The sequence below is a fragment of the Momordica charantia genome (genome assembly GCF_013281855.1).
Source record: "Momordica charantia cultivar OHB3-1 chromosome 10 unlocalized genomic scaffold, Mcharantia_2.0 BLBB01000010.1, whole genome shotgun sequence".
In the NCBI taxonomy this organism is placed as follows: Eukaryota; Viridiplantae; Streptophyta; class Magnoliopsida; order Cucurbitales; family Cucurbitaceae; genus Momordica; species Momordica charantia.
The window spans coordinates 4,698,074-4,717,542 of NW_028275158.1; the positions used below are offsets into that span (position 1 = coordinate 4,698,074).

General features: G+C 32.3%; 3 protein-coding genes across 8 annotated transcripts; all 3 read left to right on the top strand.

The window, feature by feature from the left end:
* The first annotated feature begins 160 nt into the window (after positions 1-160).
* LOC111008398 (uncharacterized) lies at positions 161-4,487 on the top strand. Of its 6 annotated transcripts, XR_015788507.1 has the most exons (6): positions 161-994; positions 1,446-1,556; positions 1,987-2,142; positions 2,465-2,533; positions 2,814-2,870; positions 4,089-4,487. XR_015788507.1 is itself a non-coding variant. In XM_022281084.2 (4 exons), exons 1-3 carry the CDS (start codon positions 353-355, stop codon positions 2,140-2,142), a joined length of 909 nt encoding a protein of 302 aa, XP_022136776.1. In that variant the 5' UTR covers positions 161-352; the 3' UTR covers positions 2,465-4,487. The 6 variants fall into 6 exon arrangements, 3 of the variants coding, with proteins under 3 accessions (XP_022136776.1, XP_022136777.1, XP_087975188.1); XR_015788506.1 differs by having other exon boundaries at positions 2,814-4,487; XR_002601100.2 differs by lacking the exon at positions 2,465-2,533.
* Positions 4,488-5,789: 1,302 nt separating this feature from the next.
* On the top strand, positions 5,790-10,715 carry GCL1 (GCR2-like 1). The gene is made up of 5 exons (XM_022281124.2): positions 5,790-6,069; positions 6,189-6,376; positions 8,137-8,248; positions 9,348-9,818; positions 10,161-10,715. The coding sequence occupies exons 1-5, from the start codon at positions 5,917-5,919 to the stop codon at positions 10,500-10,502; spliced, it is 1,266 nt and encodes a 421-aa protein (XP_022136816.1). The 5' UTR covers positions 5,790-5,916; the 3' UTR covers positions 10,503-10,715.
* A 2,115-nt stretch (positions 10,716-12,830) lies between these two features.
* LOC148208425 (ABC transporter G family member 31-like) lies at positions 12,831-19,444 on the top strand. The gene is given in 16 exon segments (XM_088118721.1): positions 12,831-12,837; positions 14,523-14,760; positions 14,888-15,008; positions 15,100-15,188; positions 15,441-15,531; positions 15,533-15,569; positions 16,445-16,545; positions 16,637-16,957; positions 17,057-17,347; positions 17,432-17,515; positions 17,625-17,758; positions 17,859-18,086; positions 18,252-18,423; positions 18,526-18,613; positions 18,701-18,867; positions 18,942-19,444. Coding segments are annotated over 16 exon segments (2,436 nt in total). The 3' UTR covers positions 19,209-19,444.
* The last annotated feature ends 25 nt before the right edge of the window (positions 19,445-19,469 follow it).

Genomic DNA, 19,469 nt, shown 5'->3' on the forward strand with positions numbered 1-19,469 from the left:
GAACCAATATGCTCGACTTCCATATCAAATAAAACACATGGATTGAAAAAAATACCCAATAAAATCTTCTTAAAAAAAAAGAACTACCCAATAAAATTTTATTTTTGTATAGGGAAAAAGGAAAAAGAAAGTGAAGTATAAGGAATAAATGATTCTAAAGTTGGTGCTAAAATGGTCTCTCTGTTTCTGATGGTTGAAAATTGTAAGTGAGGTCCACTGCACTTGAGAGTTGAGCGACCAAAAATCTCCATCGATGGTTACAATGCTCCTCCTCATTCCAGGGAAGAAGAATTAACCCATATTCATATTCAACGAACTCATTTTCTTCCCCGTTGTTCTCTTCTCTTCTACCATGTCATTGCCTTCTCAAAATCTCTTCACATGTTCCGGCCGTTTCAAGTTCTGTTGCTTCGCCAACTCCGGTCTCAGAAACAACACTTCCTTCTCTCTCCCGGTTGCATCTCCATGCCTCCATCAGTTCCACTTTCAGAAGCATAACCTACAAATACCTCACAATTTAACCTCCCGCCGGAGTAATTGTCTGTATGCCATTGGAGTTTTTGAATCCGAACAAGTTGCGGGGAGTCACGACAGGGATGGTGATTTCAACCTGGAATCGATTCTTTCGTTCTCTGAATTGCTTTGTCTCTTTTCCTCTGCTGTTTTCTTGGTTGTTTTTGTCGTGAATTTCGTTGGTTATAATTCCAAGAAGGCGCTCTGGGTATTGATAGGAGATAGGGGTTTGGTTTGGGGCTTCCCTTTGCTGGTAGCTACTGTTGTTCTTAACGCGTGGATTCGAAGGCGGCAGTGGAGACGAGTATGTTGGAAAACAGCGAAAGGTGCATTGGAGGTGAATTTGTTGGATAGGATTGAGAAACTGGAGGAGGATTTAAGGAGCTCGACGGCCACGATTCGGGCCTTGTCTAGGCAGCTTGAGAAGTTGGGCATAAGGTTTATGGTCACACGAAAAACTCTCAGAGATTCAATTGCTGAGGTATTCTTATCTCTTTTTTGCTTGTGATCTGTGTTGATACCCGACAACATATTGCTTGTGATCTGGACATGCATAAAAGGAAACTTGAATTGGTTAATTCTTCTTCCGGTTTAACTTAAAGAGAATTGAATAAGTTTTGCCCTTTTTTGTTTGTTTAAAATTCAATTGCATTCAGCATTTTAATCATGCTGAATTTCAATGCGTTTTTGCCTTTTGGCATACTTCGAGAGACTTAGTAAAAATTCTAGTAATGTGAGTTGACAGTAACAAGGATGAGAAGTGGGGATTAATCTATAAGCTAATCACTTTACTGTGCCTAACTTCAGAGACTTTTGAGGGGTTTTGTTTTTCTTCGTCTGTCTTTTGTGCGTGTGTATTTTTGTAACGAGTGTGACATATGACTTTAACTAACTCTTTTTCACAACCCTCTATTGTTTTTACACTATTAAAGACTGCAGCATTAGCTCAAAGAAATTCTGAGGACACTCGAACGTTGGCTGTGCAAGAAGATATTCTTGAAAAGGAACTCCTTGAAATGCAAAAGGTCTTACTAGCCATGCAGGTAAAAGTTAAAATGACTATTAAAACTGATAAACGAAACTCTGTGTTTATTTAATTTGTTTTAAATTTAATACCCCTTATAGGCTTTATATTGAATGGATGCATGAGAGAGGATGAGGGTTGGTTGGCTTCAATCTGTTATAAATACTGATTTCATAATTAATAGGCAACTACAAAGAACCTATTATTAATTTTGTTTATAGTACTTTAATTACAAAATCTTCCTAAGCTATTAGATAATGTATCCTGTTGAGGTATATTTTTTCTTGGGATTCTGAAATTAGTCTTACATGAAATGATGAAAAACAGGTTTATTTTGATAAGATTTCATTGTTTGGTGGGTCAATTATGCACGATATTGCTCAGAATGGGGTTAAAGGATGAAGTTTGCTAAAAACTAATTTGAACTTCTGCAATGAGTTCATATGTAGGAGCAGCAGCGAAAGCAGATTGAGCTGATTATTGCGATTGGAGAAAAGGGGAAGCTGATGGCAAGAAAACAGGCACTTGATCAAGAACGAACAAGGATTGAAAGACACAAGTCTGCCAATGAAGATTCAAAAGAACTTGAAGCTTACGGAATCTGAGTTCGGATCCTTATCAAAATTTTCCCATTCATTATCACTGTTTTTCTCTTGTGATTTTAAGTTAAAACTCCACTCTTTCTTGAAATCATAATTGAAAAAAGTAATAAACTAATTAATAGAAAGGTAAGGAAAATCCAGGTCTAAGCTTTCAATAAAACTGTAGACGACCAAATCTAATTGAATTTTGGGCATTTCACGGCTGGTGGTTATGGTCTTGTAGCTTTCACTGTGACACAAAGATTGTCGAGGGGTGGGTGTGGGGGGTGAGGAAGGAGACTAATTTTCTGAAAAAGGTTGCTCATCCCAAAACCTCTGTTCTCAGGCACGTAAATGAAGAAATCACCATTGAAGATTACAGACAATGTCATCTCTTTGAGTTCTCTCGCTAGGGGTATGCTTGGTTCTTATATTTATTATATATGGTGGGTTAGAGATCCTATGGCAGCTTGCATTGTTTAAAGATTGCACGAAGAGTGCTATATTTGCTATATTTGCTTGCTTTGGCCAGATTTCAGATAAGTAACAAAGTCATATTAGAATAATTGGCTTAAAAGTCAACAAGGTATTTATTCTTAGAGCAGTAATCACAACAATAATACGATAATTGTTTGGTTTTTTTTTTTTAAATCCTCTCACATGCCTACGCTCTTTGACATGCAACATGGCTACAGTGAGGTGGATCACGATGGACTGTTTTCTCCATGAGCCTGAATTGGACTATATACACGGTAAGGTGGATTGTTTCTATAATTATGATAATTGTAGCCACTGTTTGAAGTTATTGATTTGATTGAGCACATAAGTTTTTCCCTTTGTCGTAAATTGTGTGGGAGGAATCTTACTGAGGATGTAGGTAGTTGTTAGGCCTGTAGAGAGCGATAGAGATATAAAGGTGATATCAGAGCCTTTTGAGTGATAGTATGGCGTTTGGAATATAAACAGAGCATGAATAGGAATGTCAGTCATCGTATAATAGTAGTGAAGAAGGCGAGTTTAGTGGTTTTTACTTTTTAGGGGGAAGATGTAGATGAATGTGAAATGAAGAATGTAGACAACCACCTAATTTGGAAGTGACAAAAAGAAAAATGCAGGAACATGTGGGGAAAGAGAAGGAAGATCAGTCAGTGGAGAGGCATATAGGAAGTGGTATAAGATGTAGACTCATTCGAAGGCTCCTCTGATTCAAATTGTTGGGGCAGAATGAAGTTTCCACCTTTTAAGGAACATGTAAAGGATCAATCAGTTAAGTCTAGACGAGTTTCTAATTTATAGGTCCATTAAGTCTGCATAGTCCTAAAAAACTCATATTGAAACTAAATTTGACTATTTAATGGATAAGATACATCACTCAAATAACGGATATGATCTATTATTAGAAGAGAAACCCAAACCCAATAAGGAACATAGCCTTTGAAGCTTCATTATTGATTGAGTCTTTAGTCTGATGATATGCCTTGAATAGTTCAAGATCCAAGCGCGGTTAATAACTGGGCTAAGAGCTTTTATATGATCAACTTCATTTGGGACCAATAAGCCTTAACCACATAGAGACCCACCTCCACCTATAGCCTGAAAGGGCTGTTGATAACCTAGCTTTTCTATTAGGTGTAGGACTACCCAACGTAAGTTTCAATTGAGAAATATATTTTTTCCCATGTGGGACAAGTGTAATTCAATTAAGCAACCCTCTCTTCTTCTTTAAGTTTTTATATATGATAAAATTTAGGAGGATTCCTACTTATCTACCACTATTAAAAAATTTACAGTCTATTCTCTCCCTTTCTATGCATTCACATCTTAGTTGTCATTTTTACTTAATGATAGTAAGCAGGATATACCTACTTACCGGTAGGCTTTTAAGTTCTATTGTTTGAGGGATTGAGATTTCTAGTAGATTCTTGTTTTTATTCATTTTATTTATGGAGACTCGATCTTTGGACATCTAGATTCAGCAAAGGAGATGAGATGTTGAAGTATGATATTTAAAGTATCGAAGAACATGTCAAAAAATAGTTTTCACATAGCTTCGTGCTGTGAAAAAGCATTTGGGTCGAGGCTCTCGAAACCCCAATGTCAAACTTGACAGAATTGTATAATGCTTTTTTCTTGTTTCCTGCTGTGGTTTTGAAACCCTAAAGACTAAAGAGATCGTGTTCATGAAGGATTCTAGACCGAGGAAGAGTTCCAAGGAGATTAAGGCTATTATGAAATTTTGTAATCTGAAGTTTAATTTTTTTTTTCTTTGAATATTCTAGATTATGGCAAGTGTACTCATAGAGTCGTAGTTGCTTAATTAATATATATATATATATATATATATTATGGAATATACCATATGTTTGATAGTTATGTGTTTCTTTTTAATAATATAATGATATTTATGTCCTCTTATGTAAGTAAGAGTATGTCAAATATTATCGATCTAAGAATAGTTTAATTGGTTAAGACACTTATCTCCAACTAAAAGATCTTGAGTTCGAATTTTCGTCCCTACATGTTACTTAGAACGAAAGAGTATATGAAATGTTTTATAGGTTTTTCTTTAATACATATATTTAGTCTCAATTAGACAGTCCATTTTTGTTTTTGAATTTAATGATATTTGTGAAATTACAAATTTAGTATCTAAATTTTTTTAATTGTGTTTTTTAGTTATTGAACTTTAAAAGATTTTAGCCGCGTTCTATTTATGATTTTGATTCTATTCAATCTACATTGCTACTCAAATATTGACGTAACATATCATATTTTTATACAACATGTGGGAGTAGGAGATCTAACTTACAACCTCTTAGTTGGAGATGTATATCAATTTACCGTTTAATTATGTTCATTTGGTCTAATTTTTTTTTAAATTTAGAATATATACTATGAAAATATAATGGTGGTAATTTGAATGTTTGACCTAAAAGGGAGGTTACATCTTAACCAATAAATTTTACTCAAGTTGGCATAACAAACTTTTTGGTTAAATATACTAATCAGGCTATCCAACGATAATAGTAAAGCGAGTAAGTTAGCTAGATAAGGTAAGGGTAGAAAAATAGAAAATTTGGGTTCAAAGTGTATTTTGCCTCGCTTCCAACATCAGTTTGTTTTGGTACACCAAGTTGCACCGAATTGTACTTTTTACTGGGATAAATTTATTATTACTTTATGTGGTGGGGATCCAACTCATAATTTCTTAGTTGAAAATATATGTTAACTACAGTTGAGTTAGACTCGTTTTGATTTATAGGCAAAAATTATTCATTAAAATAATTAAAAAATTTTAACTTTTCCTTAATATATTTAGACACACATACTACATGTCATTCAAATATTATTTAATTTATAAAATTCAGTTCGTCCAGCAAAATACTCTATTCATTGTAAAAATTACATTTTTTGAAATGAGACATCAAAATGACATATCTATATATCCAAGTACAATATTAAAATAACAATTTAATAATATATAAGCTTTAGGTCAAAAATTTTAACATAATTTTTTCAGGTAAATATTTAATTAAAAGTTTTTAATGACATAATAATTATAATTATAATTATTTTACAGGAAGAGGTAAGTATTTTCTTAAATATATGCCAATTTCAATTTGTGTAGAATAATAAATAAAAGCGCGTGGCACGCAGATAAAAGCCCAACCCACTGATTCGGCCTTCCCACCGCCATTGATTCCGTAACACGATTACTCACCTCCCCATTCTCACCCTCTCCTCTGCTACAAAACCAAATTTCTTCATCCCTCTCACTTCTCTTCGAATAGATTCCGAATGTCGTCGGTGCTGCAATTCGCGTCGTCGCAGCCGCAGGAGGAACGAGAAGGGGCCGTACCAGAAACCGAACACCTCGATTTGATTCCTCCCAACAGGATTCTGCTTCCTCCTCACACATTTCTCGCCGCCGCCGTCTCTCTAAAGAATCAGGTAACCGCTTCCTTCTACTTCCTTCTTCTACTCTCACTCTCCCGCTCCGTCAGCCGGCGTTCATTCTCGTCGTCCGTCCTAAGACTTTGCCCTAACGCTGTTGGCGCTTGAATTGTTAGGTTGTGGAGGTCACATGGAAACGACGGCGTAACGTGGACGTCGGCGTCGATCCGACGGCGTACACCGGCCTCCTCGGTACGGCGCTCACCTGCCTGAGATCCTACGAGGCCACCGGTGATCAGCAGGACTTGCTATTGTGCTCCGATATCGTCGACGCGTGTACTCTTGCAGCACGTGCCTCCCACAGGTGATCGCGTGACCTTGCTTTCCCTTTCTCTATTATCATTATTATTAGGTTGATTTTCATTTTTCACCGTGAAATTAACACTTTTATGATAGAAAATTGAAAGCTAATTTAGTAAAAGAAGTAGAGGTCTAAAATAGAATTCTTATCGCTTAAAGAAATATAAAATTTCAAAGGCTATCTTTTTCAAAAGAAGCCAAAAAAGAATTGGTCATGCTTTGCTCGTTTCGGTACTTGTACAACTTTTGTTTATTTTTGATCTGACCCATTTGGTTTCTATTTATAAAATTTAAAACACAAATTTGTATACTCAATAAAACATCTTTAGCACAAATTTATTGCTACATCAAATTTAGTTACAGATTTATTGTTACATCTCAATAAGTTTTGTGGGTGAAAAAAAGACCAAAATGGTCATTTTAAAATTACAAGGTTTAGAGTAAATGAAATGAACAATAAATAAAAGTTATTTTGAAAGTACATGAACAAAAATTCGAGGACCAAAATGGTATTTAAGAACAATATATATCTATATATATCATAGGAATTAAGAATGATGTATTTGTAAATAAATAAATTGGGATTTGGCCTTGTAGTGCTTGGCTTTCATATCGGTGAAAATATATATTTTTTATATTATCATCTGTTATCCTGAATAAACTGTAATTATATTCGTTAGCAGATATGCTCTATCAACATAATATTGTGGTTCAAAAAAAAAAACGTAATATTGTGGTTTAATATAAATAAACAGTTCTTATTCTTAGTTACAGAAAGCTTCTTTTACAGTACTAGTACCAGGGGACAGGGATTGTCAGGGATACGAATAAAGATATTTAAGAATCCTATCCTAGTCAGACACCAATAAAATATCGTAGTTTTGGAAATTATTTCTAGAAAAGACAATTTATGATGTCATATTTAAAATCTCTCTTGAGGAGGCCATTGGAACTGTCTCTTTTTAATCTTAAATAATTGTTGCTCTTAAACCCCTTTTTAGAAACAGGAAGTATAAAAATAATCTATTGTAGACAAGTATTTACACAATTATCCATTCTTACTAATCTTAAAGTCCAAAATTCTGTGTCTCTGGCAAGATTTTATGAATAGAATTTGTGTCTAAATCTCTATTGTGTTGTTCACTTTTAGGTTTAAACACGATTTAAAAGTTGGATTAAATTTCTAATGTTAAGATAATATTTTAGCAAAGTAAAAGTATACATGTTGTTAACTTTGGTAGAATTATTTTTTAAAAACCGATTTTAGAAGCCAACTTAACATAATTCTAAGATATCTTGTTTCTTTCTTAAAAGTCGGAAGTTCAATCGTTCATTCCACGTTGTTGTACTAAAAATTGATTTTTGAACTTTTTTTTTTTTTAATTGAAAGCGTCAATTTCCATTAAAAGATTCAAAACTGACATGAAATTTAAAATTTTGCAAACCATCTTATTTTCCAGAAAAGAAAAACAAAACTTTGAAAAAGGTAAAATATTAATTTAAAAAAGAACTTGTCATTGTCAACATCAATGTTCTATTATGCACGTTAACTTGTTTTCCATGGAGAAAATATCTTCCCGACATCTACAGATGTCACAATCTTGGTGGCGAAGATGGAGTGATTAGAAAGCTAATCTTGTGGTTTGTCTTTAATTAAGGCACTTATTCTCCTTTTTCCTGTTTTTTGAAGGAATTTGAGCCATAGAATTGTTGGAAGAGTTTGATGTGAGATAATTAATTATTATATTATATTGTTTTCCACAGGCAGTTGACGTTTTTATGTGGTAGAGGAGGAGTCCACGCCCTTGGGGCCGTGGTTTCTCATTACATGGGGGACAGCCAAAGGCTCGACTTCTTCCTCAATCTTTTTCTTCAGGTAAGCTCTAGGTTTCGAGAATTTACTATTAATATTTATTTTTAAATATATATAAAATAAATAATTCAATAATTTTGGATGGATATGCTGACAAAGGTTGGGGTGGGGGAAATAATTTCCAATCTTGTATAAGACACGTGTCTTTGGAGATTTTTGTATCTCTATGCTCTTAATATTCGTAGCCTTCTAGCTCTTAACAACAAGAGAAGTAGTCTACGTATTTATAAACCTTGTTAAGTTTATTGATTTTTTCAACGTCGGATATTTTAACCTATGGTTCTGAATTTTTATCTTATAAAAGTTAAAAATAAGAAAGATAGATATTTTTTGTCAAGAAAATATGATATTTAATGCTATTACAAATATAAGTTGTATGTATGCTTAATGTGCCTCAGGGAGAGAAAAGGGGGAAGATATCCATAGGGCAGGGAAAAATGTACAAAGTTCAGTAATTGATTACTCATTACGAACTTCTTAATTAGTTATCATGTTTCCTGATTAAGTGAACTGGAGAGTTCCTTAATCGCAGGATATTCTATAAGTTTTCAGAATCTAAGAAGGTTGAACGAGAAACTGGGCTTACCCAAGAAGGCATCAATGAAAATTAAAAGTCTAAACAGATAAAGATGGAGATCTAAAAGGGCTTGAAGTCTAAAGATAAAAGCTGAAAATCTTAGAAGGTACCACCAAGTATTTGATGAGGATTTTCATTTTTAAGACAGATTATAAAAACAAAAACAATTATTTTTTTGAAAACAAAAGCATAAACATATAACGGTAATCCAATGATACTCGGTTTGTTATTTTCTGTTTATGAGTTTCCAAAATATAACAAGTTTGCTCTGTTTATCAATTTTTTGTTCAATTTGCATATGAAATATGAAAAGTTGAAGAAAATATAATTCTTTTTTTTTTCTATATTTGTTTTATAAGATTAATTATCATGGGAGAATTTGGGGCCGCAAGAAAGTAGGGATTCGTTGTTAAATGCATGTTTATAACTAAATGGAAAGAATAAGAAACAAAAATGGCTACCAAGCATTTTCTTGTTCTGTGTGGAAAAGTTGAGTGTCCTAAAATATTGCCTAACCTTTTATAGGCAGCACAAGAGAAAGCCCTTCCTGTTGGACCTGAGGAGGGAGGTTTAGGGATGTCTTATGATCTCCTCTACGGGCGAGCTGGGTTCTTATGGGCAGCCCTATTCATGAATAATCATCTTGGAGAGCAGAGGTTGCCCCATGGTTTCCTAATGTCTGTTGTTGATGCCGTGTTAGCGGGTGGCAGGGCGGGCGCATCCGACAACCTAGACTGCCCTCTGATGTACAGATGGCACGGGACGAGATATTATGGTGCAGCCAACGGCCTTGCTGGTATCTTGCAAGTACTTCTCCATTTCCCACTCTCAAAGGAGGACGCTGATGATGTTAAGGGGACTTTGAAATATTTGATGAGCAAGAGGTTTCCGCATAGCGGCAACTATCCCTCGAGTGAAGGAAACCTCAGGGACAAATTAGTGCAATGGTCTCATGGGGCAACCGGCATGGGCATTACCCTCTGCAAGGCTTCACAGGTCAGATAAATGCATTTCCCATTGCTCTATGTTAGATAAGATATACATGTTTCTTCTTAATCTTGTTTATCCATATTCTACATAGAAAGAAAGATATCGTGATCTTTACTCGAAAAGAAGTACTTGGCCTTCATGTTTGGGGAGTTTGAGATATTTTGTCAAGTTTAGGCCTTGTTGATCAACTCTTTATAATGCTAATTCCAATATTTCTGTTAATGGGTCAGCTCGCTTGTTGATAAGGAATCAATTTCCACCTTATTTTTCCATTATGAGCTGTATCGAAGTTTTGATTACAAGTAGAGAGAAATGAATTGATGGAAAGCTCTTCTGCTCAAATTTCAGGTTTTCCACGAGGACAGGGAGTTCAGGGATGCCGCAATTGAAGCAGGAGAAGTTGTATGGAAAAATGGATTGGTCAAGGAAGTTGGATTGGCCGACGGTGTGACCGGGAATGCGTACGCCTTCCTTTCCCTCTATCGCCTTACTGGAGAGAGTGTCTACGAAGAAAGAGCCAGAGCGTTTGCGACGTTCTTGTATCATAACGCCAGCAAGCTTGTTGGCCCCAGGAACCATGTTGGAGCCGACCGTTCTTATTCTCTCTTTCACGGGCTGGCTGGAACCGCATGCCTTTGGTTCGATCTGGTTGAACCCGAGAAGTCGAGGTTCCCGGGTTACGAGTTGTAGTTCGAGATCAAGCATATCCTTTCAGGTATAAAGTTGTGTATATTAATTATTCCACGGGTGTGCTGATGTTTTTGAGAGTATGGACTTGATGGTTATGACCATAAATGTCTTGGAGCCGCAATGTTAATCAATGTGTTTATGTAAAACACAACTTAATGTTTGTACAATTGAGTTATACTAATATTTGAAGGTTTGGCCTTGAAGTTTGATCTATACGACGATACATGTCAGTTATTTCCCTCCCTCTGTTGCGTTAACAAGTAGAATCTTCTGTTGAATACTACTTGAAAGTTCCTTTTCTCTTCTATCCATGGTGGTCAACTGGATGTTCTTATTTATCTTAGCAAAATACCTAAATTATCCTGATAATGTAGAATCAATTTTTTAATTTACCATTTGATCAATTTTTTTTGTAACCTCTTATAAATTAATAACTGTATTATTGACCTTGATTTTATTTAGACTAAAGGAAAAGATATAAAACTTAGACCATGGAAAGTTTGGTCTACATTTCCTGTATTGAGAGGAAAATTTTGGTCCGCAATCCCATTGGATGGTCTCAAATTAGAAAGGGTTCATTTTAATTGTGCAACTATTATTTTAAAAGTTTTACTATAATTTACCTTTAAAATCGTATAAAATAAAAATTGAATGGCATAAAAGAACTATGTATTTTAAAAATAATAAAAGTTTTCTAAATTTACAAAAGTAACATCATTCAAATTAAACTTGAACATAAACACAAATGCTGTGATATTTAAAGATAAAAAATATAAAGTATAATGTTTTTGAAACTATGTATCTATTAGATTTATGTAATAGAGTGAAATCTTTGAACAAAAATTGTACTATGATGACCACAATTTAACTTGCAAGTGTCAGAGGCGCGACAAATATTAATGTAAACATAGATCAATTAGTTAAATAACGTATCATTGACCAAAAAGATTTGAAGTTGGAATCGAACGGTTTCTTTTTTTGAATTGATCATTTAAAATTACTTAATTTTTTTAAGTGACATTTTAACTTACTTAATAACATATCTTGACAACTATAAATGTCTAATTTGACATTTTATTATTAAAAATATGAAAGATTATCATCGTAATCCACTTATTTCTTCTAATAAATTACTTTAATTTAATAATGAAATCGACCCCTGAACTTTTTGAAAATAAATTTATATTATAATTTCAAAATATTTTTTTATTTATATTATTTATATTTTAAAATAACACTACAAAATTTTACATATGTTACTAATTAGTAAGAACAACTAATTTATTCTTTATATTTGGTTTTTATCAATAACGAGCTTTAATTGAGATCGAACTCACAAACTTTTGAAGATATATGTCAATTATTACCGCTGCTCGCTTTGGGGAAAGCTCACACTCATTCGTATACTATATATAATTATAAATAACAATTAAAAAACTCATGGGTGGTATATTTCTAAGGATTTTGGTTTTAAAATAACAAGCATATATATAAATAAATTAGTGAGTGGGGCAGGGGCGTCTCGAGATGTATGTGGCCTTAAGAAAAACTTTGAAAGGGAGGTCCTAATATGACTATTTTTTTTTGTTGAACTTTATTTGATTAGATGCTTCATTTTAAAAAATGTCATTATCTACTGTTTTTGTTTATCTTTTGATTTGTTTATACATATCTTTTCTTCTATTATTTTATCATTTTTATTACCTTTACTTCACGAAAAAATTTATTGATATCATATTTTTGAGATTCAATCCATTTTTTAGCACATTTTTTAGATTCGATAAATTTTTATATTTTAAATTTTCTTAAGCTTTTGATATCTATATTCATATTTTTTTATAGACACATTAATATTCTTTATTGATACAAGTAAGCAAACCTACACAAATGTCAAATATCCACATATCTAACCATATGAGATACATTTTAAAAAAGGTAAAAGAAATAGGACAAAAAAACATAGAATAATCAAAATTTGAAGCTTTGGTTTTTATTCTAACAATTGGGAGAGGCGGAATTAAGTTAAAATTAGTATAATTTAACGAGTATAATTATGATAGAGTTTTTTTAAGAGAATTCGAAATTTTTTAATTGTGAAAAAATAAATAAAAGGAGAAATGATACAAACGGTCTAAAACTTGACAGAGTTTTGAGAGGTTATATTATTATAATTATTTTAAACGAAATTTGAAAGGTTTTAAGATGAAGAGAAATCAAAATCTAGAGAAATTTATGTGACTGATTTATTATGGTTTTCTATAAAGATCTATATTTAATTAAAGAGTTTTTTTTTAAGAGAAGTATATTTATTATTAATTTGTATAGAACATGTATGGTATATATTATTTTATATTTTAAAGTATATTGATAAGTAAAAACTAATAAATAAATAACAATATTATATTATATTATATATACTAATATATGAAAAATGTGAGGCTTTTAGGATTTGGGGCCTTCCTACCTTACTTCGGCCCTGGAGTGGGGATATTATTGGATTTTTTGAAATTTTGTGGATAAATTTAAAATAAATGAGAAAAAATGGGTGTATACTGAATAATTTGGAGTTTTAGGGTGTTGCGTCTGTCAAGACTGGGTGAATTTTGATGAATGCGTCTCTTCAAGAGACCCATCTGTCGCCATAAAACGCCATTCAAGGATTTTTTTTAAATAATTATTTTATTAATTCACATTAATATACCTACTTTTTTTTAGTATTTTAAGTTGAGATTTTATTATTTTATATTAATAAATAGGTGAATCAAATATGGATACTTTTTAAGATTTTTTTTTACAATAGATCAATCAAATACGGTTACTTTTTAAGATTTCTTTTTACAATAAAGATTTTATTATTTTATATTAATATAACTATTTTGTATTTTAATTAGGTTGATAATTAACATCTTTTCTAGTAAAATCTAAATTAAAATTTCATCACTTATCTAAATTTTTAAATTTTCTTTTAAATATGCTTCATAAACACAAACCTGAAAATTTATAAAAATAAATACATAGATTTAAAATAAGTCATAGTTCTTTGATCAGGTTTGGTAGTTTTAATTTTTGATAGTTTAATAGTGTCTATTTTTTTTAATAAATTTACTCTAGGCATGATTTGGTAGATTTTTTAATATTTAAAATGTTTTTGAGAATTTATATTATATCCTCCAATGTCATAAATTTATATTCTTTTTTTTGAAAATAAATCCACACTATTAAAGATAAATATTTTATTATACATATTTCAAATATAATGTTTAAATTTAGAGATTTTAGAAAATTTTAGAGGACTAGAATTATTGTCTCTTTAAAGTTTGTGGCCGTTTATGAATTTTGATTAATATAGTTAATGAGTTTAATCAATTAATGTCGGAGTTTTCATTTGTAGGTCGATTAGGTTCTACATAACGGTAAAATCAAGATCAAGAATTTGAAATGTTCCAATTATATATGAGAGAATTTATATAATGATATATTATATATAGTTTATTTTAAATAAAGATTAAAAAATTAGACTATATTGTTATGGGAGAATTATTAAAAATAAATATTAATTTTTGTCTATGAACTTTTAGGTTGGTTTTATTGTGATCAATGAAATTTCAAGATATGTATTTTCATTTTAACTATGTATTTATTTTTGTGAATTTCTAGGTTTGTATTTATCAAGTATATTTAATATAAAATTTAAAAATTTAGGTAAATTATGAAATTTTAATTTAGATTTTACTAGAAAAAACGTTAATTATTAAACTAATTAAAATACAAAATAGCTATATTAATATAAAATAATGGAATCTTTATTGTAAAACAAAACCCTCCAAAAAGATAAGCATATTTTATAATTTAAGCCATTATTTTCCTTAAGAAGGAAATCTAAAAGCCTTTTAGTTTTGAAATTAATACCGTGTACAAAGTTTTAAAAAAGGAATATTAGAATAAAATATTTCCATTCGAAAGTGGAGTTAAAAAGGTTGCATTCCTTCCTTTGCCTGATCAAAAGAAACCTATAAATAGAGAGAGGGAGACGAAACGAGAAAGGCGTGAAAATCAATTGGATAGTTATAATGGCGGCTTCCACTTCGAACAGTAACGCAGAGCAGAATGATAACGAGGAGCAGGAGCTTCTATGGGCGGCCATCGGCGCCGGGAAGCTCAATACAATCCAACGCCAACTCATCGTCGACAATGCATTCGCCACCAACGATCAAGATAATTTCGATCTGCTTTCCAGAATCAAACACCGCCTCCATAGGTACATTATTCACAATCAACATTCATTTTTTGATTTTGATTTTGATTTTGTTACTCATCGATGATCGATGAATAGTAATATTTAGATTTGAATTTAGCGCTTTTTGTGTGGTTGTGTGTTGTAACAGAGCGGGAGTGGAGGTACCCAAAGTTGAAGTGAGATTCGACAACTTGAGAGTGGAAGCCAATGTTCAAGTCGGCTCCCGATCTTTGCCCACTCTTCCAAATTTTACATACGACGTCGTTGAGGTAGGGTTTGGGTTACCATTATATATCATAATTATTCTTCTTATCTTATCTTCTCGTTAATTAATTAATTTTGGTAATCTCCACTCTGCAGAATGTATTAACAAGTTTGAGAGTTGTTAAATCCAAAAGACATCCATTAACAATTTTGAACAACATCACTGGCTTCGTCGAACCTGCAAGGTAACTTTATACACAAGATTATTAATTCACCATTTTTTCTTCTCTAAAATTCACATAAAATAATAATGTTTCAGTCTTTGTCATATAATTTTTTATATATCATTTAATCTAAAAAAACACTTCTTTTCTTTTCTTCCGATGTTATTTATATTAATTAAAAGAAATTTGAGATATCTAAGTTAGTTGATTTATGAGAATATTTTATTGCCCTAACCTAAACTAACCTTACGCTTTTAATTTGTGACATTTTAGGATGACTTTGCTGTTGGGACCTCCTGGTTCTGGAAAATCCACCTTGCTTCGAACCCTCGCGGGCAAACTTGATACCAATTTAAAGGTCACTGTCTAATCTTTATTCTATTGTACACCACAAATTCAGAAGTACCATAAAATAAAAGAGAGAGAAAAAGTTACTAAATTAAAAATTTATATAGAGTTTTATGAAACCTTTATTAATCAATTACCCATAAAAGTATCATGTCATTCCTAATTTCATTTTTAAGTCTATAAAACCCTAATTTTAGTACATATTATAAATACTTATTTTTTATATTTCAAATTAAACCTACATGATTTATAAAATAATATCAAATTTATGAATTAAGAAAATCGTTGAGCTAATTTGTACTATTTTAACCTTTCTAATGAAAAATTATGTATTAATATCTTTTATTTAATATTTTTTTAACTCAGTAACTCACTTTAATTTTTTGAAAAGCAATTATATCATTTTAATTAATTAATGGTTGACCAAAAAGTAATTTCAATCTTGCAAAAGAGTATTCCATTGGTGCCCCCAGAAATTACTTGAGCTAACTATGGAGGCCATTCAAAATATTACTTTACTATTTTTTATTTTTTACCGTACAAATGTGGGAGCTCGAAGATTTGAACCTTAAACTGTGCTACATTGTCATTCAAAAATATTGATTGTATTTTTAGTACAAACAATATGTGTAGGTGAATATTCGAACTTATTTACTTTCTGATTGAAGATATATAATTGAACTTTAGAATAATTGATCAAAAATATTGATCGTCGTCTCTAGTAATTAAGTACCATAATTATACAAAACTCTCATATTTTGGAGATATATAATGATTTAAAAATCTGAATTGAGGAAAGATTAGAAGCGTATGATGTATATTTTCTAACGCTGCCGCATAATGGTTGATTTGCAGAAAAGTGGTAGAATTAGCTACAATGGGCATAGTTTTGATGAGTTCTGTGTTCAAAGAACCTCTGCATACATCAGCAAGTAAGAAAGAAAAAGGAATGATTCTTCCTTTTCAACCACTGACATTGACTTTTCACAATGTTAATTATTTTGTTGATATTCCAAAGGTGAGCCAGGAAGTTTAAATTTCTCATTCACATCCTTGTTCATCCTATTTGTTTATCTTTATTGAAAGATATATATTATATCTGTTTCCACGAAATGAAGCAGAGAGATGTTCCAGAAAAGAAATTGCAGCTCTTATCAAATGTGAGTGGTGTATTTTCACCTGGTGTTCTAACAGCATTAGTTGGGGCAAGTGGAGCGGGAAAGACAACACTAATGGACGTACTTGCTGGTAGAAAAACTGGTGGATACATTGAAGGTGAAATCAAAATATCAGGTTATCCAAAAGAGCAACGTACCTTTGCTAGAATATCAGGATATGTAGAGCAAAATGATATACATTCTCCTCAAGTGACAATCGAGGAAAGCCTCCAGTTTTCATCCGCTCTCCGCCTCCCAAAGGAAATCAGCAAACAGAAACGACAGGTATTTTGCTTCATTAGATCATGAATCTGTAAAATTTTACCATTTATATTTGCTTGAATGATTCAAATAATTCACATCTTATCTTCATACATTATTCAGGAGTTTGTTGAAGAAGTAATGAACTTAGTAGAGCTCGATACTCTTAGGCATGCTTTGGTTGGCATTCCTGGCAGCACTGGTTTATCAACAGAGCAGAGAAAACGCCTAACTATTGCAGTGGAACTCGTTGCAAATCCTTCAATCATTTTTATGGACGAACCTACCTCTGGATTGGATGCACGAGCTGCCGCCATTGTAATGCGAACGGTTCGTAATACAGTTGATACTGGAAGAACGGTTGTTTGTACTATACATCAACCTAGCATCGACATATTTGAAGCGTTTGATGAGGTTAGATCTCAATCTTTGTTATAATGATAACAACATAATTGAGAATATTTGCCATAAATTTTAAAAGTTAAAATTCATGTGCAGATACTACTTATGAAACGAGGGGGAAGAGTTATATATGGGGGAAAGCTAGGAACACATTCACAGATAATGATTAACTATTTTGAGGTAACACCATAGTTCAATCTAATTTATTTTCATTATGAATATAAAATATATTTCACTTCTGCCCAATTTTATTGGTAGATTTGAAAGAGACTAATTCTTATATTCTTAGGGGATTACCGGAGTAGCTCCAATACTAAATTCTTACAATCCAGCTACTTGGATGCTAGAGGTCACAACACCTGCGGCTGAGCAGAGAATTGGTAAAGATTTTGCAGACCTATACAGGAACTCAGAGCAATACAGGTGTGGCCATATTGCAATTGTACTAATGTACTTAAGCCAATGATTTTTTTTTTTTTCTGTTTTTAAACATTTTGTCATGTTTACAATTTTCTTTTCCTAGGAATGTTGAAGCTTTCATCAAGCACAATAGTATTCCACCCGATGGTGGAGAACCATTGAAGTTTGCTTCAACTTATTCTCAGAACAGACTATCCCAATTTTTGACTTGTCTTTGGAAGCAAACACTTGTCTATTGGAGAAGCCCACAATATAACGCCATGAGATTGTTTTTCACCTTCATTAGTGCATTGATATTTGGTTCTGTATTTTGGGATATTGGTATGAAAAGGTAAAAATCTCCTCATTTAATCTAATAACTCAAGCTATTATATTCTTGATGTTGATTTATGTATTTGTATCTTCTATTCAGGCATGCGTATCCATACCATATATATTTTGTACTATATTTGATAACAGTAAATGATATTAATGTTACGAATGTTTCAAATGAAAGGAGTTCGACCCAAGAATTATTTGTTGTTATGGGAGCTCTTTACGCCGCATGCTTATTCCTTGGGGTGAACAATGCTTCTTCAGTACAACCTATTGTGTCAATTGAGAGAACGGTATTTTACCGAGAGAGAGCTGCTGGAATGTATTCTCCAATCATTTATGCTTTAGCACAGGTACGTAATCAAGCATATTTTGTGATGAAATATGTGTAATAGTTGTTATGCGATCAGTAAGTAAGGGCTTATATTTAACTTTTGGTCCTTAATACTCAACAGGGTCTAGTGGAGATCCCATACATTGCCGCACAGACCATAATATTCGGTGTCATCACATATTATATGGTTAATTTTGAAAGAACTTTGGGTAAGATTTTTATATGTTTCTCGTTGGATTGAACTCAAATTGTAACCTCTTGAAACTTGATGGTTGATCATTTGGAATTTGTTGCAGGCAAGTTTTTGCTGTATGTTCTGTTCATGTTCTTGACATTCACCTATTTCACATTTTATGGAATGATGGCCGTTGGGCTGACTCCTTCGCAACACATGGCAGCCATTGTTTCTTCTGCATTCTACTCCTTATGGAATCTCTTCTCTGGGTTTCTTGTCCCAAAACCAGTAAGTTAAAATATTGCTCGATCTTCTCCTTCCTTCTTTGATTTTAACAGTTTGTTTGTTTGGTTAAAAAACAGAGTATTCCAGGATGGTGGATTTGGTTTCACTATTTGTGCCCTGTATCATGGACTTTGCGGGGCATTATAAGCTCACAGCTTGGTGATGTAGAGACACAGATTTTAGGAGGTGGATTTGAAGGCACTGTGAAACAATATTTGGAAGTAAGCTTAGGATATGGCCCTGGTATGATTGGAGTTTCTGTGGCTGTGCTTTTCGGCTTCATCATCCTTTTCTTCTCAATCTTTGCAGTATCCATCAAACTCATCAATTTTCAAAGGAGATGAAATATTTAAAGTTTAGACGCTTCCAATTTTCATTCTTTTCCATGTACAAATTCAGATGTAACATCTCATCTCAAAGTTGCATTTTTTTTTTCTCCTTGGGACTTTGTAGATTTATATATCTTCTTTTGAAATTAATGTAAGAAAGTTGTCATTAAAATATTATTTTGGTCTAGTACTTTAAATTTTTGTTCATTTTGAACTTACAATTTCACAACCTTTTGTTATAAATATATATCAATTACAGTTGAGTTATACTACTTT

Excerpts from the sequence above, each read along its gene's own strand:
- LOC111008398 (XM_022281084.2), top strand. The coding sequence starts at position 353 with ATGTCATTGCCTTCTCAAAATCTCTTCACATGTTCCGGCCGTTTCAAG. Across the intron at positions 995-1,445 it reads TCAGAGATTCAATTGCTGAG|ACTGCAGCATTAGCTCAAAG; the intron begins GTATTCTTATCT and ends ACACTATTAAAG. Across the intron at positions 1,557-1,986 it reads AGGTCTTACTAGCCATGCAG|GAGCAGCAGCGAAAGCAGAT; the intron begins GTAAAAGTTAAA and ends GTTCATATGTAG.
- GCL1 (XM_022281124.2), top strand. The coding sequence starts at position 5,917 with ATGTCGTCGGTGCTGCAATTCGCGTCGTCGCAGCCGCAGGAGGAACGA. Across the intron at positions 8,249-9,347 it reads TCCTCAATCTTTTTCTTCAG|GCAGCACAAGAGAAAGCCCT; the intron begins GTAAGCTCTAGG and ends AACCTTTTATAG. Across the intron at positions 9,819-10,160 it reads CCCTCTGCAAGGCTTCACAG|GTTTTCCACGAGGACAGGGA; the intron begins GTCAGATAAATG and ends CTCAAATTTCAG.